General features: G+C 36.1%; 1 protein-coding gene across 1 annotated transcript in view; it reads right to left on the bottom strand.

Moving 5' to 3' along the window:
• Positions 1 to 26,081, bottom strand: part of ATP2B2 (ATPase plasma membrane Ca2+ transporting 2) — a 192,912-nt gene that overhangs the window by 20,705 nt on the left and 146,126 nt on the right. The window contains 7 exon segments of the mRNA XM_035892214.1: positions 302 to 409; positions 3,288 to 3,499; positions 6,944 to 7,157; positions 15,210 to 15,401; positions 16,141 to 16,247; positions 23,201 to 23,288; positions 24,279 to 24,461. Of these exon segments, the coding sequence (XP_035748107.1) occupies positions 302 to 409; positions 3,288 to 3,499; positions 6,944 to 7,157; positions 15,210 to 15,401; positions 16,141 to 16,247; positions 23,201 to 23,288; positions 24,279 to 24,461 (1,104 nt within the window).

Genomic DNA, 26,081 nt, shown 5'->3' on the forward strand with positions numbered 1-26,081 from the left:
GAATCAAACATCTTTCATAAAAAAGCCTAACTGAAGATGACCTTGGTGATAGCACATGCTGCTTAGGGAAAAAAAAGATGTGAAAATTAACAAAAATCAAAAGGAACAGTGGGATAAATTATCCTTACTGTTGTATCTATTCCTGAAGGAATTAGAGTGCACCCTGCATTCCAATGTGTACTAAATATGACATTGTGAGAGATCAAGGAAACAACTGTATAGTAGAATTATGAACAATATCAGATCTTTGATTGGTTTATAAAAACAAAAGAAAAAACTCTGCATATTACTGAATGCTTACCTGACCCCATACAAGTTCTCCTAATCCAATAAATACACACCACATCCACTGGTCAAGCTGAAGGGGAGAGCAGCTAAATGGTTTTCCTCCAAACTGGACAATTACTATCTACAAAGAAAAACAGAAAAGAAGGGGGTTAAATATTTTCTGTATTGTTCAGTGGACTGAATCTAAAGAGCACCCAAAATCAAAATACTATCTTATATCCCAAATAAATCATTTGACACTCTTAGATGGCACTAAGTCAAGCTACCAGAAATACATTTTTGGAACCCATCCAGTAAAAACTGCAGAATCTCAGTCACTAAAAATCAAACCACACAAAGTTATGCACCCTGAATTAAAGGTCAGAAAAAGTTATACCAATTCAGACTCCTATCTAACAACAGTCATTATGTACAAATGCCCAGGAAGAAAACAGGACTGTCCCTGAATATTCTCAGCTGTGGATATGTTGATCTTGATGTAGTTTATTTTGGAATGTTCACTGAATGAGAGACTTTTTTCCCCTCTAATTAGCATTTTGTTGTGACACTTATAGATGTGATATCACAACTACGCTGAAATCTAGTCCTGTTGGAGAAAAGAGGGTGGGAAAACCACACACCTTGCAGCAGGAAAACCAACACACACAAGATCTGAACAAGTTCCTAAGCCTGGTTAGATTAAGAAGGTTTTGTTAACTGAAAATCAGATATTATTGATATTTTTTGTTAGTAGTGTTGCTGCAAAACCAGGGACCTGAAATCACAAGCCAGAGATTTAAACTGTCAAAGTCTGCAAAACTTCAAAGTAATTTATCCAATCGAAGATACAAAATAACACTAATAAATAAAGTGGTTTATTTCCTGTATAAATGGATTATCACAAACTATGAACACAAACTCATTCCATGTGAAGTGTAAATACACAAGAAGAAGGAATGGGACAGAGAATGGAAGGCAGGGGACAGAAGTGGGAAAATGATTGGAGAGAGTAAGGAAAAAGGAGAAGACAAAACAAAACTTGTGAATATAATACTAAAATTATAAGAAAGAGATTACAACTCCATGTTGAGCAATTTCTAAATGCTATACGCTGGGTATGGCATATTTTAATCCATCTTCCTTCACTGTGAAAATTATTTATTTATTCTGAAAGCAGAGAAAGGAATTAAAAAAATAAAAGAAAGCTATTAGTTGTCTGAGGACAGGAGTGGTAACTACACTTTTACTTCTCAAGCTGTTGTAGCTCTCACAGAAGCACTTTCTGATCCTTATCAAGGATGCACTGTAATAGCCTCCGTATTTTTTACGCTGAAAATTTGGCCACTGCTGCTGGCTTTTTTCTTTTTGGCAGGGTTTAGGAGGAGCACTAAACTAAACTGAACTAACTAATAGTTAATGGAACTATTGCACTCACAAGATGAAATATCAAAGCCCATCAATCTGTACTTCACAGAAAGTGCAGTAAATACATATGGAACTAAGAAAGTTTTAAATATGAAATAAAACCAGTTCTGTAATCTCCCATATCCATCTACATAATCCAAGCTTCTGGTGACAATAATTTTCTCTTTAGAATAAAACACTTGGCTCACACATCCAGCTATTAAAACACACAGCCAAAATAGTAAATATTTTCTGACATTGCTTCAGAAAGCAACATTATGCAAAGCTGTACTTCAACAACATAATAAACAGAGTGGAAAATTAATAGAAAGATTAACCTTCTGTTACCCCAAGAAAAATTACCCGATTTAAAAAAGAGACTTAAAAGGAAGTAAGAGTCATAGCCTAAGCACTCTTATGTCCTAACCCTTTCAATGTCCTTTCTGATTCACTGTCAGAGTGCAAATCTAGTGTTTTGAACCATGCACTTAATTATTTCAGCTACTAGGAAAGCAGGGAAGAGTAAGATCAGTGGCTGGTTCAGAAACGTGGCTAGCAGCTAGATGACACTTTATGTTCAGGCAGACAACTGAGTCTAGGCAGTAATGCCTAGAACTGAGAAAACATCCTCAAATATTATCCATGATTAAAATAAAAATAAAAAATAGAGATGATTGAGAATTTGCCATGCCTCTTCTAAAGGCATTTTAGTTCATGGTAGTAAACCCATGTTTTTGAACTACCTATTAAAGTTGATCACTACCAAGTTCTGCTACCAATAACTGGTGTCCTTTCCTGCATCAAACCACTATAGCTCAGATTCAAATAGCTCTATCTTCCTCCTTACTCCTTCCATGAAAAAAGTCCCAATACTGATAGCTTCCAGGATGCCACTGCAGAACTGAGCAATAATGTCAAGATAGAAATAGCTCAACTCTAAGCAATTTTGAGGGCTGCAGTAGACTTCTAAAAGGTAATGTCAAATAGTATCAAGTACAGGGTAGATGCCAGCAAATGGATGGATACAGAAGCAGAAGGATGAATTAGAGTTCTTACAGGAGAAAAATTACAACTGTTTGGGAAAAGTGTGTAAAAAAAATTTCTGTAATTATGCTCACATATGACTGGGACAGCAAACTCATGAGATGGACATGAAGAATTACTACCAAGAAGTAGTATTACTGAGAACATTGGGTATCATTTGGCAGTGGCATTTAACCTCAGAAGAACTGATCAGCATTAGCTATTTGAGGGCCAATATGTCTATCCACAGAGTAGCAAATTAATGTAAAATGCTTTGTTGCTATTGTTTGGTATACTATTTAATAATTTCATCTAAAAAACCCAGTTAGAATATCAACAAATCATGATGGCTGTTATTATGGTACATCCTCACAATAGTTTAAGATTTGACCTAGTTATAATGATCAAAATTTACACTGTATTAGTATGGCTATATAACATTTTCCATTATTGATACTTGCATTGATTGAGAAAATATGTGAAACCAGGTGGCTTACTATTAAGTGTGCCTCCTATAGCATTTAGATTTCAAAAAAACACACAGAAAAAGAGACTTAAGGTAAATTTCTGATGAATAATTACTAAATCATTACCTGAATAGCAAATGTTCCCAGTACAATAGTGCAAAAAATAGGATTTCTAAAGATGCCATCAAAGACATTTCTTTCACCATGGATTTTCCGTGCGTTGATTTCATTGAAAAGCTGCATCATGACAAAGGTGTTGAAGATAATGGTGTAATGCTCTGAAGGAGGAGAGTGAAGCGGTGCATTCCTCCCACTGTCAATCTTAAACATTTTCTCACCTAGGTATAAGACAAAAATAAGGGTTTCCACTAGAATAAATTAATCTAAATTTAATTTAAATTTCCCTTGTTTGCTTTAGCTAATTGTGTCCTGTGCTCTGCTTTACCAGCTTGCTTTCTGCACTTACTATAATATAAGCAGAATTTATAACACTAGTGAGCAAAAGATATCTAAACTGCCCAAGCAAGAAGCTTCTCAAATGATGACTTACCTAATAACTCTGTATACCTACACAAATAGTTTTCAGTAGTACTTTTCCTTTAACCAAGTAGTAATTATTCTAAGAAGTAAATGCTTTCTGATGTACCAAGCACTTGAGACCATTGACAGTACATTTGCGATTTTATACAATAACTAGAGGCAACCACTCTTCTTTCACCCATTTGTTTAGCCAGTATGGCATAACTCTTGACAAGCATTCAAGGATATTAATGATAAAAACCACAGAGATTCCTAGTTTCAAATAGATTTTGGTTTGATCATTCTGCTAGTCTGCTTTGAAAGCACACCATCAGGCATTGCTCTTTATTTTGATAATTTGACTATCACTTTCAGATCCAACCAATAAAAAAAGCAAGATACAATGCATGAAGGGTCACTGTAAAAATGAAGTAAGTTTTGAAAAGATACCTACACCTGAGGGACCTCTTTTCTTGCAGAATCATAGAATCGTTTGGGTTGGAAGGGACCTCTAAAGATCATCTAGTCCAATCCCCTTGCCATGGGCAAGGACATCTTTCAGTAGATCATGTTGCTCAAAGCCCCATCCAATCTGACCTTGAACATTTCCAATGATGGAGCATCCAGTTTATGGGGGCAATGTGTTCCTGTGTCTCACCACTCTCACTGTAAGAAAATTTCTTGCTTGTGTCCAGTCAAACCTACCCTTGCTGCCCCTTGTCTTTTCACTACAGGCCTTGGTAAAAGTGTCTTTCTGTCTTTCTTATAAGCCCTCTTTATATATTGAGAGGGTGCAATAACGTCCCCAGAGACTTGACTTCTCCAGGCTGAACAACCCCAACTCTCTCAGCCTTTCTTCACAGTACTACTGTATCACAATACTACTCATTTTCATAACCAGTGCTTTATTAATAAAAGCAAATTAAAACTTGAACATTTATTTCTGCTATCCCAATAGCATTATATTCAGAATTTCTGAAGAAAGAAAGGTTTCCTCAGGTTTTCTCCTGAGGTCATTAAGTTAACAGTAAGCGGCTTTTTGCCTTGGGATATTTGAGCAGTTCATGTTCAAGACACTGGGAATAACAAGCATGTTTCCAAAGAATTTGGCTTATAGTCTTTTGACAGAACGTAGATTATGACATCACAAATATATCAGTAACACAGTATGAGAACACAAAATTTAGACTGAGAGAGATTTTTAAGAGGATTATACATCTCCAGAGAGATAACTAAGTATTGGAAAACATTCCCCTTACTACATATAAACAGTAAAGGAAAAAATTAATGAAAGCAAATGTCACCATTTTGTCTTTTAGGAATACACACATATTATATCTATTTGCTTTCATTTGACAGACACACAAGCACAAATCTATGAATAAAACTTTCCTTGGCAAGACTACCTGTCCTTAATTCTCTATTATTGCTTTGCATCACTTAATTGGCAAAGCAGAACATGCTGCTGTTGTGGAATGGCAGTGGTTAAACCCATAACTAGTTTTTATTTCCAAGCATATTCCAAAACTCATTACAGTACACCAACTTTAGGTTTATTATGCCTAGTTGCTGAGGTTAAGATTTTTTTTTGTATGTACTGCAGTTTGACAGAACTAGACAGTGGCTTCTGGGTTTCTGATGTTCCTGACGTCTCAAAGGCATTACTGTATGTTCAAACGCAATTGCCACATCATAGAAAAAATAAAAAAAAACTTGATGTACTAGTCTCTGCAGAAACCTACTAGGAAAAAAAGGAAGTATTCATTAATCAAAATATAATTCTCATTAATTCCAAATATATTTATTGAAACACTGAGTTTAGAACATCATCTCACTGCAAAGCTAAGCCTCATGGAGTTTAGAAAGGAAAAGACTGTATTTCCTAGGCTTATCAGAAAATTGGTTGGGCTGCATCCTTCAAAGTATGCATGCGTTTTCCAGAGACACACAGAAGTAATTAGAATAGGGTAAAAAAGCCTGGTTTTCTTTTCATCAGGGGTCACTACAAAGTATTTTAAACCATAAAACTCATCAAAAAGCCATTAAAACTCCCCAAGAAGTTCACAGAAGTTCTCACTCTGAGATTTATATCACATGAATTACCAAGACCTTCACACCTGTTTTAGAGAATTTGAAATTACAATTTCCTTAGACTTGCTAGACATTCTCAAAATACACTGTAATGTTGTTAGGCAACAATCTGGCAATTATTTTGCTTTAAATAGCTCCACTGAAAACAGACCATTGTCTCCTTTAAGCATTCCAAATAAGCTGCCAGTTGTTGGTAAGGTGGAGCAAGATTTTTCACAACAGAGCTCAAAAAACTCCTAAGAATCATAAATTTACATTTACAGCTTATATGGAAATCTGTATATAAAGGAAAAAAAAATCTGAAAGACAACACATGTAATTTAACAGTGACAACATAGTAACAAGAACACAATAGCCAATTGATAAAATTATTGGTCCTTTGAGCAAGGTCACTTATTATTGTGGAGCAACAGAATTTATTATTAGCCTCTACTATTCCCTGCAGCAAGAAACGTTCCTCTTCTTTCCCTCCCCTCTCCAAAATACAACCTATAAAAAGCATGGTTGCTAGCAAGGCCCGAATAAGAGTCCAGTAATCTAATAAATTAGAATTTTTTCCCCCATTTAATATCCATTCTAGATATTAAATGTCAAAACAGAGTGTTATTTGTATTACTGAATAGTGATTGTTTGCTTATCTATACTATCTAAAGATCAACATTATTTCTTGACTACGGCAAACATTTTGCTCCTGATTAGAGCTTCTCTAATATAGGTATTGGTAAATCTTGATTTTTATTGTGTTTGGTTTATGGTTATTTTTTAAATTTTGTTGTTACATTCCTAGAAAAGATGATTAAGTCTCAGAATGAGATTTCAGTATAGAAGAAGCAGGCTAGATACTCAGATTAAAATGTAACCTTCTACGCTACTTTTTAACATAAACTTTTGCCAAAGCCCAAACCTACATTTTTTTAGGAGGCAAAAAAGCCCACTGAGGCTCTTCCCAAATGTAAACAACATACAAAAGGTGACTAAATCCCTCTATTGCATCTGTTCTGTTTCCCCTACTGTTTCTGATCCCAATAAAAAGCTCGGTCCTGCTAACTGCTTAACTATGACAGGCTTCATATATGTGAATTAAGTGGATATATTTAAAGCGTTTTGACATGTCAGGCTACAAAGACCTAGATGCTTCTAAACTAAGCAACAAGCCTAACAAACATTCTTACCAACAAAAAGAAGTGTAAATATGAGAGTAAGCTGATAAACAGCATGGCCCAGAATGTTCTTCATCATGGTACGGGATATAAGAGGTTTGTTCCTGCCATATGGCTTTCTTAGCAATAGAGCCTCTGTTGGAGGTTCGGTGGCCAAAGCAAGCGAGGCAAAGGTGTCCATAATTAGATTGACCCACAACATCTGTACAGCTTTTAGAGGAGAGTCCTGTGGAGACAAATTAGAAAGTTACATATTTCTTAGAAAAATAATTGCTGTCAGGTCATTTCCTGTGATTTCATTGCTTCCTGTGTGACTGCAAGCAGTGCTGAAGACAAGATACTGAAATACATGGACCTTGGTCCTACCTATTAAGAGGAAGCACAGTGATCCTCATCAGCAAAGATAAATTATTTCTCTCCAGTCATTTAAATCAGGAATATTTACAATAACACAATTTTTATAAAGCATAACATTAACATTTCAGAACAACACCCTCTGTTACTTCATGCATCATGCTTAAATCTTTAGCTGAATTTAGATAACTAGAAAATGCAAGTGGGAGTTTCTTTCCTGGAAGAAACATTATACTGAAACAATTTAAAAAAATAATGTTTCCTTTTACTATAACCTACCTGTCTGTTTTTTCAGAAACAGCTTGAAATTATTAAAAAAAACTAAATATTTTTAATATATCTTACTTAAATAAGACCTTTTAAAAATGGCAGTGATAAAAAAAAATGCCTGATATTTGAATTTAAAAAAATATTCTAAAACTCATTAAACTGTATCAAATGTGCAAAAGCAAGAAAATCTTCATTATTTTACTGGATAACAGGATAGCATATTTGAAATTCCAGAACTGGAAAGAAAAAAAAAATTACTACTTGTCAGGATGAAGTATTTATTTTCTGAAGTAGATCGCCAACCACTAGACGGAGCTCTTTCCTCACTTAATTCAAGAAAGAGTCTATGGTCATATTGCAGAGGACTTTAGATCATGATTAAAAAAAACCCCAAAGTAGATAAATAGAAGAAACTAACACAGATCTCAGGAGAACTCTAGATGACTATTACGAAGTTTTGATTTGTAATTCATTGGGGCAGCTGTAATGATAGATAGGTGCAATTGCTTCAAGGAGCCATAGTGGGAAAAATGAAGTAGGTTCTTTTTTTCTATCTACCAACCTCCTATGCCTTTAGACTGAATACAAAACAATCAGCATTAATAAGGTCTGCTTCCTGTTTCAAATAGATGTTTTTTATTAAGAAGATAGAATCTCAAAAGTAATAAGGTATCAGTATGAAAAATTTGTGTTAATATACAGCATGAAAGTTGGAAGAACAGAACACTTTTTATGCATTACATTACCACGGTGCTGCAGTAGTGAAGCAAAGAAATTTATGGAACAGTCTACAAGCCAAATCAAAGACAATAAAAACACCTTATGAACTCTACCCTTTTCTTCAAAGGGTTAAATGTTCATTTTTAATGGAATAGTATCAAATAAAGAGGGCCAATTCAGTATCCCGAGGACATATGGAGAACAAGGGCAAGTGGTTTGGTCTCTTGTGGATCTGGTTTATATTCCAACTCTCCCTTCAGCTAAAAATATTATTTCCTCTTGAAAACATATTATTAACACCCTTACATTTTGATACATTTTACTTATAAAAAAGTATTCATTTTTGGCTTATTCAAAGGGATGGAGAAAAGTAACCTACTGTTCCTAAGTCTTACAGGTTGGCTACATCAGGGAAAGGAGGAAGATTAGCACTAATAGATTCTTGACCTCTTAGTTATGGGTTGCATTAACTGGGCTTCAGTTCAGCTCACTCATCTGATAGGTAGCTGCAGAAACAGGAAACATCTTTGTCTTTAGAGGTGGCTAAAAAACCTAAAAGCAATCAGGACAAACTTTGTTCCAAATTGAGACCTCGTTTATTTTAATTAATTCTAATGGCTCAGGCAAAGAGAGTACTTGCACTAAAAGCAGTTTGTTGCTAGGGCTCAGAGGCTGGGAGATAGTATACAGAGAAAAAGGAAAACGTTTTCCACTGAAGAATTTTCCTTGTCATAGTTAATAATAATAACTTCCTGTCTAGTTAATAAGTTTTCTTGAGAAACATTCTCTACTTTGTGATGTTACAATAGCTGAATTTCTGCTTCATGTGCTGACTTCTATGTCAACAAAACTGAATTTGCTGGTTATGCTTAATAAATAGAGTCAAATATTCAGGTGTCTATCAGAACCTGACATATTCCTAGCATAACGAAAAGTCAGATTATTTCAGTCTCTAAATCACACAACTGTAATTAGCAGTCATCAGTTTTGGCAACAACATGTTCTCACCATTTCACACTGCCAATCACCTTGGGTGGCTATGGTGCCCCTAATAATTATCTATTATTGGCAGTGCTACACTGTTCAGTCAAGTGTGAAAGCTCATTCTAAGCTGAAGCCAAAACATTAAACACACATTAGTCTGGGCAGGCAGTGGAATGAAATTTCCACTGCAGCTCTATCTGATTTCTGACTAGTTGGTGGAAACTGAGGAAAATACATATCAGCTAAGAAGCTTAGTCTTCCATTACAGATTTTAGTCACTTAGCAAGTGGGATGCAAATTCAATGTTCTTTTCACTGTATTTTAGCCACTAACTGACTAGCTAGTAACTCTTAATTCACTTTCTGAAAACTTTGAGGATGAAAGCTGTTCAAACTGCAAACCACCCAAAATCACCACTTATTTGTCAAATTCCTTTCCACTTGACCTTGGAATAGGTTAGCATTGGCCTAGAGGTAAAGGGAAAATGTCCCTTAAATCAAGTGATGTTACACTTCGTCTTGGAAACACTTAGAAGTACAAATCACCAAAAGCTGGAAATAAAACTGCAAATCTTTTGTGACGTGCAGAGCCTCACAAATTTTAGAGCTTGTTACATTTGATTTAAGTGACAAGCTGTAAGGGAATGAAAAGGTATTTTCACCTTTACCTCTTTACTCCCGCTTATCACAGAACATATGCATGGATTCGGAAAAATGAGCCTTTCTGGTAGGTTAACTTTATATACATTAATGGAAAAAACCATCATCCCTTGCTTCTGCTGCTAGATCATGCTGTCTACTAATTGTAGGGAAGTGGCATCCTCAATTCTATTTCCATGCCTATAAGCCTTCCCAAAACAAAGCTAAACAGTACATACTTTGATTTTATAGTATAGCTTTTTCAAATTTGCCAATGCTATTATTTTAGGATTTGCCAAATACAGTTCTGAAGTAAAACATTATAACCATGTAAATTACTGCCTTATACATGTAAGTATAGATCATCCTCATTTTTTGAACAAGATCTGTAAAAACAACAAGTGATTCATGCGGTAGTTCATTGCTACAGTGCTTTTTAATTAACATTTAATTTTCCAAACATAATGTCCTATAGAGTCACTGTTTTCAGTTCTTAATGTCTGCTAAAACATTAAGTCTTTCTCAAAGTAAGAGAATAATAATTTGAATGTAAAATGTTAAAACACAGTCTTTGTCTTCCTTTTCTTTAATGCAACCTCTTTGAATAGTTACATTGCCTCAACAGTTGGAGACACAGACAAGATTTGGCACACAGATAAATCTGCTAGCTTTATAGTTCCAGTAAAAAACTGTTTCCATTTGAGTGAACTGCATTTTAAAATCTTTATTTTGTACATACCCAGATTACTTTTAACAGCTCCAAACATAATGGCCTAATATTTTCTTGGTACTGTGTATACGTTGGGGACAGGGAACAGGACGAACCTTCTGGCTTTGTAAGGCACATATAGAACTTTATATGATACCTAGAGATGTGGAGCAATGACTCATTTGAAGTACAAAATTCACAATAATTGTGGGCAGAGCTCCAAAGAAGAACCCTCACTGAGTCAGTCAAGGGCTCTGCAAAAATGTTATTCAGAGAACGAAGTCAGAATATAAAGTTTCATATCTCATAAATCCACTGGAAAAAGAAATTATTGAGGTAACAGTTGTTAAACAGAAAGGACAATTATATGCAAACTGGTCAAGATAACCGCACCCTGATCATTTTACAAGTATGCATTGGGCAACACAGAGAGGAGGAAGCAAGAGGTAAATTAATTAAATTAACTGAAAGATAAGGTGAATTAATACAGGTCAGCTGCATTGTGCCACACAAACTGCACTGACATGGGGCCAGCAGAAATAATGGTTGTGATCTCATTGGTGGGTGCTAGGTACACAGCAGACACAAAATTAAAAGCACCTGTGCAGCCACAGATTGAGTGATCCTGATTCCACTTTTAATCAGAGGCTTCTTTAAGCTTGGTTTTCGTCTATGACCTAGATCTCCAAGTGCTTTACATAATTATAGAATTGCAGCACAAGTTCATTATTAGTTGAAAATTCAGAACTCTTGGCTTATACACTGAGCTGCTGTAAACTGAAACAGGGCCCAACGTACGTTATATCCCTTTGAGGGGCTGCATAGTTTTGGCAGCAGCTGTGCTAAGCTTGCCAACAGGTGACACTGTATATATCATTCCTGTGCTGCTTAGGATATGGTTTCTGTCACTTTAACATGACTTCATCCTGGGACCCATAACAGAGAATAGCAAATGGCCATCTGCATTGGTCCCATTCAGTCTGCAATAAGAACTTCTTTAATAGCCCACTGCCACTCCTTTGTAAACCTTCTATAACATTGGAGGAGCATGTAGGGTCACATACACTTTGTACACCTAAGTTAAACATCTATTGAAACATCAAACCAGGACGACATAGAAATAGTTGATACGGTAGATATTCTCTCTAACAGCATCTTGATGAAGCAGACTTTGGATAGATAAATATAATATTTACTCAGTTAACAGAGTTAAGCACAACAGTAGTTCCCAGGAGTGGAATTGGCAAGGGCACTGATTTTATTTATGTATTTGAGAAAGAAGCAGCAGATTCTTAAAATGAGTACTAAAGGTCACAGGTTCTACCTAATATTTTTCTTAAGCCTCTCCATGGCACTCCTAAGGTGCTCTGGACCAAGCAAATCAGCTCCTGCTTGGCAATGTATTCTCTGGGTGCTGCTTGGAGGTCCAGTTTTACTCATAAGAGTACTCACACAGTTGGACCCTTTCATTAATACAGAGTTGCTGTAGCTTCACTAGGAGTCCTGCAGTGATATGACCACATACACATATTTACCTGTACACTGATGCAATTGCAGGATCAAAAATGAACAAACTTAAGTCTATTTAGTTGCAAAGCACAAGCCAAGTGTTAAAAATAATTAGTGAAAACAAAGATTTTATTATCTTTGTGCTTCCTTTAAGCACAGACAGTAGAAACACCAAAAAGAGTAGGTAAGTGCAAAAGCAGCTTCATCCTCACAGCATCCCAGTATGCTGGTTCTGAATTGCAGAACTGATTTTTTGAGAGGTGACATTAAGCATGAAAGAAATGTTACTACCTACGCAGAATTTTTCTCATTTTAGATTTGATGAAATATCACCAAAAGGATATCCTGGGTAATAGTCATTAATCTGAATATTAATTGTGGATTAAAATTATATTCTGTGTGTCAAAGAAATCCAACCTGACTGCCTAAAATTCAGGCCAATATTCATTTTGAAGGTCACAGAAAGCTGTGTTGCCTTCTGGAAACTATAGATTTTAGCTTAATTTGTTTGTTAAGAATTTAAATGCATCAGTCAAAAGAGTAATTTAAGACCTGTGCACATTTTTGCAGTCTTAGATATATGTCTGTGCGCCTAGCCTGTTGTATACAAGATTTTTTTGTATATTCATGCATTTTGGGCTAAAGCTATTTTCATAGCAACCAGAAAGTACAGTATGTTCTCAGGTGTAATTTTTGGCAAAGCTTAGGAGCCCTTTCACTGGCTGGAGTCTTTGAGTCAAAGCCTAACATAACAATGTTTATTTGTAAGGCAAGATAATTCTTGAATGAGACAGAACTGAGAGCTACTTGAGGTTATCAGCAGTCACAGTTGAGTGTAAACATAATGACAGTGGACACAACTGCAACCTTTTTGTTACATTTTCAATTTTAGCTCCTTTCAGACCTCTCCTTTGGATTTGTATTTTTACTGCCAAATTAAGGAATTGCATAAGAATTTATGTGGACAGAAATACAGGAATTCTAGGAGGTGTACATTAAAACCTTTAAACAGGGACAACAGACTTGACAGGCTCAGTGATGGTCTTACAGCCCACTGGAGTAATATAAATGCACTGAGCCTGATCCAAATCCTGCTAGACATCAATGGAATGATTCAGAGGATGATGAAAGCTCTGGAATTAAAAAGGAGAATATGTCTGCACTGACTGTGCACTACACGTGCACTTAGACTTGATTTAAAATAGTCTTTGCACTGATTCAGTAACGCTTAACCTCTTCACAAATAAAACAGAAATTCCTTAGTTAACAAATATAATCTATTTCCATTCATGGTTTCACCAAGCAATTGAAAAAATGCTCGAGATTAACAACAACAACAACAAAAAAAATCACCTTAAATAATGTTAGTAGGCAGTGATTGAATGTCTATAAAACAGGGTCTTAAAAAGAAGCAGTCACCTCTGTTCCAATTATGGTTTTCTTACCCCATTGCTGTTAGCACTTTTTCTATACGATTTTATACCACTGACAAAAATCCAGGAGGACTGACCTTCCAGAGTTTTAGTCCTTATTCACATACCTTCTGTTAACAGCAGCAATCACTTTACCGCTAAACCTTTTCTCAATATGCTTGGAAATATTTCCCAAGGGAAAAAGAAAAGTTAATCCAACTTCTGCTGCAGCATCAGTAATTTCGTCCCATTGCATGGACTCAGTTTTGACGACAAGGCATCAACAAGACCTGGGGGCAGCGTGGTAGGGGTCTAGCACTTAGCAGCTTGCAATTTTTACTTCTCTGAAAACAAGTTAATTGAGGTTTCAGTGCTTCCTTTCTACAGAATAGTTATTTAAGGTCATTTCTACTTGCTTCAAAATCAGCAATTTCTGATTTCTCTGAGAATCATAGCCCTTGCGCTATCCTTATGCTCGCTTAGCTCAGAGGAGCTAAGTGATGACAGCTGCTGCGTGGTGTTAGCAGAAGCTGGAAGCTTGCAGACTCCTCATACGCAGCGCAAAAAAGGCCTCTCAATGTCAGTAAAGGCTTAGGAGAAGTTTGACCTCATGGTTTTGTAAAGATTTCTGGTTTCAAGTATCAGTTCCATGATTACAATGTAAGTTTACCCCGCAGCAGAGATAATGACTTATTCATTGTTTTGCTGAGGTGTGCATAAGGTGAAATTTATCTGCTGAAACAGGTATGTGTGTCTGGACGATGCATAACGGAAGGAAGCATCAGCTTTCCCAGAGTGTGTCTCAATCAAAGGAAGCATTTTCTAACAACACCTGTATGCAGCATCTAAAATATACATTATTTTAGGGAGTGACAGCACTGAGAACTCATGTTTTGCTATTTTCTAATGAAAGACAAAAACCTCATAGTGTCCTAAATACATGCTGTTTTCTTTCTAGGGAAAAGAAAACTTAATTTTATTAATCAAAATGTAGTAATTTCAAGGGGAAAAAATGTGGTTTGCTGTCACATATGCTTTTTGTAAAAGACCTAGACATGTTGCATGTACACCAGGATTGCAGTGAGGGATTAATGTAGAGGAGGAAAAGAGATCAAAGTCCATCCGCATGTGTCATTTAATTGTTTTGTCATTTGCATCTGAAATTAAAAGGAATCGCCTGAAAGCAACAAAATAATGTTATCAGTCAAAAAGCTTCCCTGCTGAGATTACTTCTGCGTGTCAGTATTGCTCTCTTGAAAATAATAATCCCATTTCATAATCTGTTGAGAAATATGTATTTAATAGTGAAATATTCAGAGAGGAAAAGGCAAAGCCACATAACCTCTTCCTTCTCCCAGTCCCAGACATTTTCTGTCCTATGATCACAGGCTCAGTCATGGCAATAATATGTAATCAAAATAGGGAACTATATGGAGGCAGCACAAAAATTAGCAGCTCCTAAAAGCAATTTAGTTCCAGGAGAAAATGGATTAGTACAATTCCTTATGTCAACAGCTATTTAACACGTAGCAGCTTGATCCTAAACACACTCTTAATGCTCAGAGAGCATACTTTCCGTTGCATGAAGTAAGAATCAAATGTAAGCCACCATTACTTAAAAGAAAATGTAGCTTGGTTGGATTTAGCCCCATACTTTAAGCAGCACCTGAAATTAACCTTACCTGGGTAATGCATGCTCCAGTGAAAGCCACAATCACAGCCACAATGTTAACAGTGAGCTGGAACTGCAGAAACTTGGAGATACTGTCATAGACATTACGTCCCCACATTACAGCCTTCACGATGCTACTGAAATTGTCATCAGTTAGGATGATATCTGAGGCTTCCTTTGCAACATCTGTGCCAGCAATACCCTGGAAAAATTAATTGTGAATAAAATTACCTACTAAAAAGTACAGAGGCAGTTCATATTCATTCAAAGTCCACAGTTACACAGAGACTTCCCAGCATAGTAACAGTGACTGCTGACTATATTCTGCATTTTATGTTTGCTAAAGTTAGCTAACGTGGCCTATTTTTGAAAGTGAATAAGGATACAGAAAAGGGAATTGATAGAGAGCAGTGGAATTCATGTGATCATAGTTTTGTGTGTTTTTAATTATCAGCTTAATGACTACTGATCTTCTGAGTTTTTTTATCATTGATGATATTTTATTAATATACATGAACAGGATTGCTAACAAAAATTAGAATTATGTATCTTAATATTAATATACAGTCAAGTATATTAATGTCTTCAGAGTCAGAGTACGTTGGTAAGAGATCGTTACAATTAGTGATGGGTTTTACCAAAGCAAAATAGTACTCCACTGTTGTGAAGAACACAGTTCATTTTTCTGTATTGGTACAGGATTCTGCATATAGCCAATAATTACCTTAGACAAAATATTGAAAAACCATCAAAACAAGCAATAGCAGTGAACCTAACATAGTAAATTAAAGGATTCTGAAGCAACATAACTCGCCCCCTCCAATATGTTTCTTCACTGACAAGTAATAACTAAGCAACTTTCTCAACCCTTAATGAATGAAAAACCTCTTACAGCAAATTTATAATGACACAAACATCGATAAATATGCTCAAGATTATACCATTGCAAATCCAACATCAGCTTTTTTAAGTGCTGGTCCATCGTTGGTTCCATCACCAGTCACAGCTACAACCTGCCTCTGTTCCACCTGCGTGCTGTCAATAATACCTGCAAAAAACACATACTGTGTGTATACAGACCTATATATAAAATGATCAGCAAGATGGAACTTCCCTCTAAAAAATAGCATGGTCTGTGGAATATGGACTACATAATACTACAAAAGTCTTACAGAGATTAAGAAAGGGAAATAGAGAGAAAGCAGTGTCATCACTACCATACGCTACTAGACACTAGAATCTACACAGAAAGTTCTGATCCGGCATTATCACATAATCAACAAAACTCGTGTAGCCTTCAAAGGGAATGAAATCAGCTCGTTACGTTCTTTTGGAAGATTTCTACTATTTAAAATTATGTGTCACAGTAAACCCATTTCAGCCCAGCGCTATGATTAAACATCAATGGAAAGGATTTGCCAAAGACTTAAGTTCATGCTTATGATGACTGGGACTGAACTGTAGTATCTGCTTTACTGGGATGCATTTGGGCAATTAACCTAGAGATAACAAATGCCATTGATGAATTTTATTTAGCTGGAATCAAATTAGCATTTTAACAGACATGTTCCATTCTGCCAAACAATGATTAAGAAGATATAAAATAATTCTTCACATTCTGGAGACAAACATTTTAATAAATAGACATAATAAAATAATTTCTACTTTCATTTTGAGATAATTTGAGAAAAGAAAGCACTTCTCAGTTGGTGAATCAAGTTTCATGTAACTGGCCTGCAGGGAAGTATTTTCCACTTAAGCAGATGGGGAAAGTAGTAAGGAAAAGAATAAAGATTTTTTTCTCAGATTACAGAAGCAGCCCTGTTTTTTAATAGGATGGGAATCACTCACCACTCATGTTTTTATTTCCATGTCAAAGTCCATTTGAATAGGAGTCCAGTATACAGGGTTGTTTTGTAGGATACAAGAACACCTCTCCAATTAATAACTTGGGGGCGGGGGGGGAAGGGACGGACCCGGAAATGACAAAATTCCTTTTGCTAACATATTTTGCCCGGAGTCGTAACCTCTAAAAACAATTATCAAGTTGTAACCTCTAAAAACAGTTATCAAAACCTACCCAGTGTGAAAGGCTTTCATTCTACTCTGGAAAAAAATAACACATATCAGATAACTAACCAGAAATAAGAAATTGCAGATTATAGAGCAATAGTTGCCTCTTGGCAAGGTTCAGGCTTATCAGGCATCCGGAAGATTGCAATGTGGGGTGGAAGCAGTTAGTGTCCTGTATTTTTCAGCCTTATGAAAATCAGAGAAAAACTTATTCACTTTCCATTGGCAGTATGAAGTCAGACAAATGGCACAGTATTCTGATAAGATCTTATAATTAGAGTTTTCAATTTGTTGGGGTGATTTGCCTTTGGTATTACTAAATAAACAGGAACATCAGCTGCCATTACTGTTAAAAGCATTTATCTCAGTCTTCCCTTCTTGCTATTAACACATCCTTTGATGTTAAATTAATAGTTTAGGCTTCTGAAAAAAATCATTAAAATCTCTCACACATCATGGTATTAACTGTTCCAAACAGGTAGACAGCATCCTCTCACAACTGGATTCCAAATGGGAGCACAACCCAAATCAAGTTGAAGAAGCTCTAACAAATGACCTCCTAATAGATATAAATCATACTCTAACGTCAACAACTATACTATCAACTGCCTTGCATCAAGCAATTGCTGGATGCAGCTAAGTCATTTACAAGGTTTAGTAGTCATTCACGAGGTTTAGTAGTCATTTTTATCCCTAAAGGCAAACTGTACAGCCAGGATAAGCCCAACACCCTCCAGAGCACAGAACTGCATAATCAGCAGTCATGGGAAAATAGAGATAAAATGGTCTTGGTTACCATCAGCATCTCAGCCACACACCTCCATCGCAGTGGCCACTGCTGGTGGCATCAGAAATATGGCAGTGCATGGCACAGCTGTATGGGGATGGACTTCAGTGCTATTCATAGGAAGAGAGAAGATCTTTGTGGAACTTTCATTTGTACGTCAGACAAATTTCTAAAATGGAGCAGTAGTGATTATTTGGGATGCAGAGCATTTATAATAGCTATTCCTATGCTCCTTGACTTCTGCATGCTCTTTTTATTCTGTTTCTCCTCTCCCCTTCCTCACATTTCTGAATGTTTGTCATCTTTCCAGCACTTGACTCCTTCCTAACCACACTTCCTTCTACTTTTTTTTTCTTTCTTTGATATAATTTCTTTAATAGTTGTGATAAGGTTTCACCTCAAGAATTTTCTTCAGTATTGAGTAATATGTCTGTATAAATTTTAGAAACAGTGTAAGGAGGCCAGACAGAAGAGGGACATCTAGGAAGGGTTCTCCTTCTGCAATTTTTAGCTGTGGAGAATAACTGCTTCAGTGATCAGTGAAAAATTTAAGTAAGGGCATGACCTGACATTGCCAATAAAGACAATGCCCATTTCTTTAACATTCACAGGCCTTTCCACGCATTCAAAAGAACTAAGGAGAAACTTCAGTATCAATTAGTCATGTCAAACAGCCAGGAAATTTCTTCAACGTAAACTGCTTTGCTCCAGTTGAATGCTTACATACGGTATTTTAATAAAAACAGGCCTGCAAGGGATAGCTGGGGAATTCCTAAAACTCAGCAAAGCTTCCTCCCAAAACAGCCTCTGCTGTTTCATTGGTCTGTTCCCTCATCTTAAGCTGTTTGGCCATGACTTTCTTCTGTCAAAACCAATTCTATTCAGTCACAGGAATACACCTGGAGCATAACGTTACAGTGTGTCCCACACACAGATTCCACTGATGCTGCCGGAATTTGGGGAGGAGTCATGTAGCTTGCATAAGGCAGAAGTTTTTCAGAGCAAGCAGCTTGTTTCTGATGAGGGAAAAGATCACATTTAAAACAACTATGTATAGCTATCAAGCAGGGCACTATATCCACAAGCTTGCTATAAAAGGTACCAGCACTGCATACACAGCTGGAAGTAAAATCCTGGATCTCCCACCTTCCTCCCATCTAACATTAAGCAAGCCCATCAAATCCACTTGGGATAATAATATAAAGAATATCAACTAACAATGTGTATTCCATTTCTTTTACAAGAAGCTACCTGTACCCGTGGCTCAGATCAAAGCCATCAAGCATAGCCTCAGGATATCCCTTTATGGCAGAACAAATGCCACTTTATTTAAACAATTATTATGTGCACCGTCACCCTTAGAGTTGCATCAGTAAGAAACTGCTGGTTCTGGGAGAAAAAAAAATCTGGTTTAGATACTTCTTTCTGTCTCAGCTGATTAACTTAAAACTGGCAGACAGGAAAATCTTAGCTACAGTTGAGCACTTCAAAGATCCACAACATTTCAGGTGTTATTGATGCAAGAAAGCTGATCATCCCATATGCTTATTTATATTTCTTTGACAAGCTAAACATAGACAGATGCAGTAGTATATTTCATAGGCATGTTCTGTTCAGATTAGTTTTTAATACTTCCAAACTTTTGAAGCTCCCTGTTGATTTAACAAGAGTTTAGAAAGTCTGCCTGAAAGAGAAAATTTAAATTCACTTTAGTTACATGTGCAGGAATAGAGCTTTAAAGGTTAATGTAAAAGTGTGTTAAGATATAACATTACAGACAGCATAGGAAATTATTAAGTGAATGGTGCTCCACAAAGTTCATGATATTAGAATGGCAGAGAAGGACATGGCTGAAGCGCACGGATTTCTGTACTAAGTATGCACCACCCATGTGATTTGCGAGACTGAAACACTAAAGGGGAACCTTGAAGGCATCAGTGCCTCCCACAGAGTTACACTTAACAGAGACCTAAATGGTATTTACAGAGTATAAATTCAAATGCAGTATTACCTCCTGCTTCCTTTAAACTACTTTTGTGTGCTTTGCTTCAGGGAAGAGTTGGTTGAAGCTGACTTTTTACACCGTGGAACAGGTCAACTTTCTGAATACTTCCTCATATGAATTTGAATAAAAATAAATATTAAAATTTTCTCCCAAATGGAACTCAAACCCACTTGCCATTTACAACATGCTGATATTTAATTTCAGAATTTCAATCAATAGACTTTTCTGTATTTCTATTATTCTACCTAGTCTCATGGCATGTCCACATTAATGAGGTCATGGATATAATGCCATCCCATGCAATAATATTTGAAATATTTTAGTAATTAAGGGTAATTATTAAAAATATTTTCTTCTTTAAAGTTCCCCTTCTGCTTGTTAATATATCAGCATTAGATGAGAATAGAATGGTTGGGTTTGATATCACAGAAAAATAATTGCAGCCTAATTTAAATGTATTGGAAAGCACAGCTTCTTTAACTGATATTATGAATATTTATTTGATCTTTTCTATATTTTCTGATAAGAAGATTGTATTTCGCATCAGTACTAAACAGTTGCTTCCCATAGTATTTTAAAAAACAATACAACAATATTGAAGTATTTCAGCAATAGTATTATAAGGACACACCATTATGAATTATATGTATGTTCACTTTGAAATAGGGTAAAAAAATTAAATAACACCAATGAATGTCATAAAATGCATAAGAAATTGTATTTCAGTTGGATTGAGATATCTAACTTTTGTTTCACTGAAATAATTCATGATGATAAACCATTTTGACCTTTTTTTTTTTCTTCTTCATCTATCTCTACTTCAAAGCCATAAATATTTCAAGGAAACTGTTGGCCTAGCCTGAAATGCTGAACCATGCCTTTCTCTAGTCCCTTAGCAGTAGTGAAAACAGAAATGCAAAATAAAAATGATCCTTTTGCTGGGTGGGATTGTGCCATGTTAAGGAGAAAAAATATTCCCTCCAGCATCTGTATGTCATTAAAAATTAAATATAAAAAAGTTTGTTTTGCGATGTGTGTTTTTACCCTAGAGCAGATAGAATACATCAAAGAAGAGAAAATCCTCTTGATCCTTCAAGTGGCTGAGAAAAACATAACATTTAACAAGGGTTCCAAAACTAGTGAACACTTAAATAGTTTCTTGTAACTTTTAATGGCCCTTGGAGTATTACCAGCCAAAAAATTTCATCGTGATTTTCCACAGACTTGTTCTTGAACTTTGTTAGATACTTAACTGCTTGATCATTTGACCTTGTACCATCTTTAAAACATTAACTCTATTAGTTGCATAAAGCATTCAGCAGTAGTAACTATCTCTTGCATTGTCAAAGTACACATGCTATAAAACATCAATAATTTGTTCTTTATTTTTCTTCAGCTCTTTATTGATTTCATTTTCTCTGGCAAAGGTATCGGTTTTCTCTTAAGGGAAAATCCTGAATGATTCAAATGAGTACTTCCCAAGGGACTTATTTAATCCACTTAATGAAACACAAATCGTTGTGAGTTTCTGAAACAAATAAACTATTAGGCCATACAAGTCATGTCCTCTAAGAGCTGTAAGACAGATTTTATAGGCACTAGGGAAGTGAGGATACTTCAGCTAACTTTGTGCTGTTTTATATTGACCTATGGAGCTGCTAATTATGTTGTCGAAATCACTGCTCTCCAACCCTTTTCAGTCATGGACACCTATTGGTAAATCTTTTTGAGCACACACACAAAAAATATGTGTATCATTTATAAATTATACATATATACTACTATATGATGTACATTATAAAACATACACTAGAAAACAATGAGATGAAATAAACAGTATTTTTAAAATACTATTCTCTTTAATAATGGTAAAAAGTATTTTCTTCCTGCATACCAGTGGATTGTCCCTGACTTGTGTGCACCCTACTTTGGAGACCACTGGTCTAAACAGTGGCTGGAGAGGGTGTGTAACAGCAGTATGCTTCCAGCTGCCCCATCTTGTGCGCCATGCCAGGGCTTACAAGATATCTTATTTTTCCTGAATGATCCATGCTTCCAGACCTCTTCATGTACACTGGTCCCAATCCCAAAGGACCCAACTGATCCAATCTTCAAATTCACAATGGAACTTACGCTCTAAAGTAATTTAGGCATTTTAAAAATCCATCTATTAAAACCCCATCTTATCATGTCCAGAAATGATGTTATTCCTGATCAGAAATTTTCTGATTTCATCAGCTGTCTTTTAAGTGTGAGCTTCAAAGTCAACAGAATAAGATCATCAAAGTCATCAAAAAGTGTGAGTTACAGATATGAAAAAGGCTTTATAAAAGAAAACTGCAAACAAATCCGTCTTTTATGGAGCATTCCATCTGTAGACAGTATGGTAAAAGAGTATAATTTATATGGTGCTGTTTTTATAGGACAAAATCAGACTCTAAAAATACAGCCAGAAATGTAAAGGAGGCCAATGCAAATCATACAGTTAGTGAGCCTATAGCAAAAGGGACTTGGCTTAAAATACGTATCTCCATTCATGTAACACTAAAGAGGACAGCTCCTAGTTAGGTCACCTTCAATAACTGTTATTGTAACAGGAAAAGTTTTTCATCTTGGAATACTCTTTAAAAATAATTGTGGGAGAAGACATGCACTTGAGTGACTCAACTCACTCTAAACGAACTTGCTCTTGTTTTCGTCATAAAGGGATATAGGCAGACTACAAAATCTATGCCTCCTGTTGTTTATATTGAGAACAACCTATTTCTCAACAATATTTTCTTTCTGACCAGCATCTCTTCCCTTCCCAGCTACAGCCTTGTTTCTAGTCCAATTGAATGTCACAAGGCAAATGTGAGATTGCCTACATCTACTTGCCAGACATCTTATTGGTATTTCTGTTATTCCTGCCAACCAGTTTCCTATTATTTTCCATGTGAAGGCTTTGGTAGAATACGAACACAAGAGACTTGGTTACTGAGAAAACTTCCTTGCATTACGTATAGATGTGTAATTAAAGGTAACAACTCAGATATATTTGTAACAGTACAATTTTTACAAGGCAGATGATGTGCCAAACATAATTTAATAACTTTGGCATTAATTACACACATGCGCGAAGGTAGTCTGCACGCACCTTTTACCAAAGTGTGTTTGTCCGTGGGAGATGAGCGAGCAAGCACTCGAAGTTTTGGCCAGATTTTGTCAATCCGCTCTTGCTCAATCTGGAGCAGGGGAACACAAACACACACACACACCCAAACCAGTAAAACTGTTAGCTTATGATTAGCAAAATGCAAAATATATTTGTGTTCATGTTTCAGATGATTCAATTCACTACTCAGATCTGCAACTTTTCTCCAAAAGCACAGAAAAATTACAGCAGCCATCAGTGTTGCAAGTGAAGGCAAGGTCAAAAAAGGTAGTTTTCTACTACCAAAGCTCAGCAATTGGCTAACAGGTAAATTTTGCTACAGTATCTAATCAACCTTTCTTAGCATCTTTCTGGATAATTCCATTCAGAATCATGACTCTAGATATAGGATAGTGGATCCTGATAGCTGATAAAGCACGTTTACAGGTAAAAGTCTGTTGTTCTATTCCACATTGGAATCCAAGTTCTTACTTTTGGCATCATTAATGGCAGCATTTTCTCTGTATACCAATAGCAGCAAGGACAAAGGATTCCATCAGTCAGTGCAAGGAGTAAACGACTGTGTCCATTCATTAATGATAGACTCAGAGACACAGTGTAAGGGTTGATTTTTTTAAAGCTGACTTCAATGGCCTGTGTGTTAGCTCCATCTTTTATGAGGAGTTTACAATCTTCCAAAGAATAGATTAAGTTATGCAGATCATTAGAGTCAGTGGATAGGGCAGTACATTAGATAAAGTGCTATAAAATAAAGAAATGAGAGAAGCTGGTTCTCAGCACAGATTGCATTTTTACGAGACAGACCTACAAACTGCTGTTGAGTTCCTTCTCTCTGCTAACAAACCTGCTTTTAATGTACTTGGTTTTGATTTCTTGTAGCCTAGTGCTACGGTTCTAAAAACTGCTGAATTAGGCTAGCACTAAACTCATAGTGGCTCCATCTCATGACCGCATTTTCAATGGTATTTTGAATTTGAATTGCAAAAGGCTAGCAGTAGAAAGTAGCAATGTCTCCAAGTAGTCTTTCCTGATATGGGGCATACATCAGTGCAGGAGAAACAACATTTCGGTGTTTGCGCTATTTTTTAATAACATATATATGTATAGGTTTAGCATATGAATTACCTCTCCTTTGAAGGATTCCACATTTTATGGCAATGGCACGTGCTGTGTTGATGTTGTCTCCAGTGACCATGCGGACTGTAATTCCAGCTCGCTGGCACTTTCTTATGGCTTCTGGGACCTACAAAAGCAATATAAGAGGAAAGGAAATTCCTAGCTAAGATATAAAATATGTCAGGCGTTTCAAATCAGAATGTTTTGAGGCTAAGAAATTCATGAAGCAAAAAGAGAAATAATACATGTTACAGCATATTATAGCTACCTGACTATTAGGAATTGAGGTTACACCACAGGCAAGACAAGAAGCACAAAAACAATTTTTTAGATCAGTTGCCTAATGCTTCTCCTGACTTTAATAAAAAGGAGTGCCCTGCAGCTTTTTTACCTTTAGCATCAAGGTACAGCAATGCTGAACCTAATATACTCAACGTGTAAACATACATGTAAATATGAACTGAGAATACACCTATTTTGTGCAGAAAATTATCTAACTTCTGATCCAAACTTTCCTTTCAACAAGGTTATCTACAAAATTACCATAATTTAGCACTATTACACTAATGCATGCATATCAACAGGTGGAATTGTTAAATTTCATTAATAATTTACATATTTTGAAACCATAAAAATATGAAGTGTGATTTTAGTTATGCTCCATTCTGCATAAGACTACTACATTCTACTGCCAGTTCAGAGAAGCTTGCTGATCATAACTTCTACCACAGATTTAAGTGTATTGTAGAACCCAAAGGAGTCACCGTCTACAACATTACACTGTTAATTTTATGCATTTCTAGATATTTTAGAGGGCAGGACACTGCCTTTTACTTGACAACCACTGCTCTGATCCAGTGTGGCAAATGCTGGACTTCCAGTGATTTCACGGGGCCAGAAAGGCTATACCTCAGACTGCATGTCAGCCTGAAATTATACATCCCTAAACCATACTGTAGATAATGATTATTCTAATTGGTGAATACAATTTCACACCATGTTTCTGCATCTTTATTAAAGGCAGTTGTGAAGCTTCTATTTTCCAAAATGCCTCACTAAATTAACATCTAATTGAGGATCAGGCTGGTACTTTTCCCATGACTATGAAGAAAATCACCCCACCCTCAGACAGCATCCACAGAATGTGCTGTTTGGAGAATGACTCCCTGTCAATACAGATTACACAACCAAGAGAAAAAATTAAGGGACAGAGGTTTATCTTCCCATTTTCTCATGTATACTAACTGAGAATATTCTTCCCACAAGCTGTATCTTGGAAACATTATTTGGACCTGAAGCCTTTTAATGTTATGAAATACCCTTCTATGGGTGACATACAATCAGATTAAATCTATTACTTAACCAAACGACTCCTGATTTACCCAGTTTTCACATTAAAAATCCTTCCTATATCTCATTTGCCAATTTGGAATGCCCTTAGTATCCACTTTAACCGTGGTGACCCTCATGCATAGGATATGACAGATTTAGATGACTATCTGTAAGACCAGCACAGTGTATGAACCATGAAGGAGAAAAATAAATTACAGTGCAAACAGAAAAAAGGTCTATTCGCATAAAGTGCCAGTCCTATTAAACAAGGTCATGGGAGGGCAACCTAGTTTCAAATACATCTCAAACTCACATATGCAAACTCCTGCACCTGGGTCGGGGTAACCCCCAGTATCAGTACACACTGGGGGAAGAAAGGATTGAGAGCAGCCCTGCCGAGAGGGACTTGGGGGCA

The sequence above is a fragment of the Egretta garzetta genome, unplaced genomic scaffold (assembly GCF_000687185.1).
Source record: "Egretta garzetta isolate BGI_Z169 unplaced genomic scaffold, ASM68718v1 scaffold553, whole genome shotgun sequence".
Taxonomy (NCBI): Eukaryota; Metazoa; Chordata; class Aves; order Pelecaniformes; family Ardeidae; genus Egretta; species Egretta garzetta.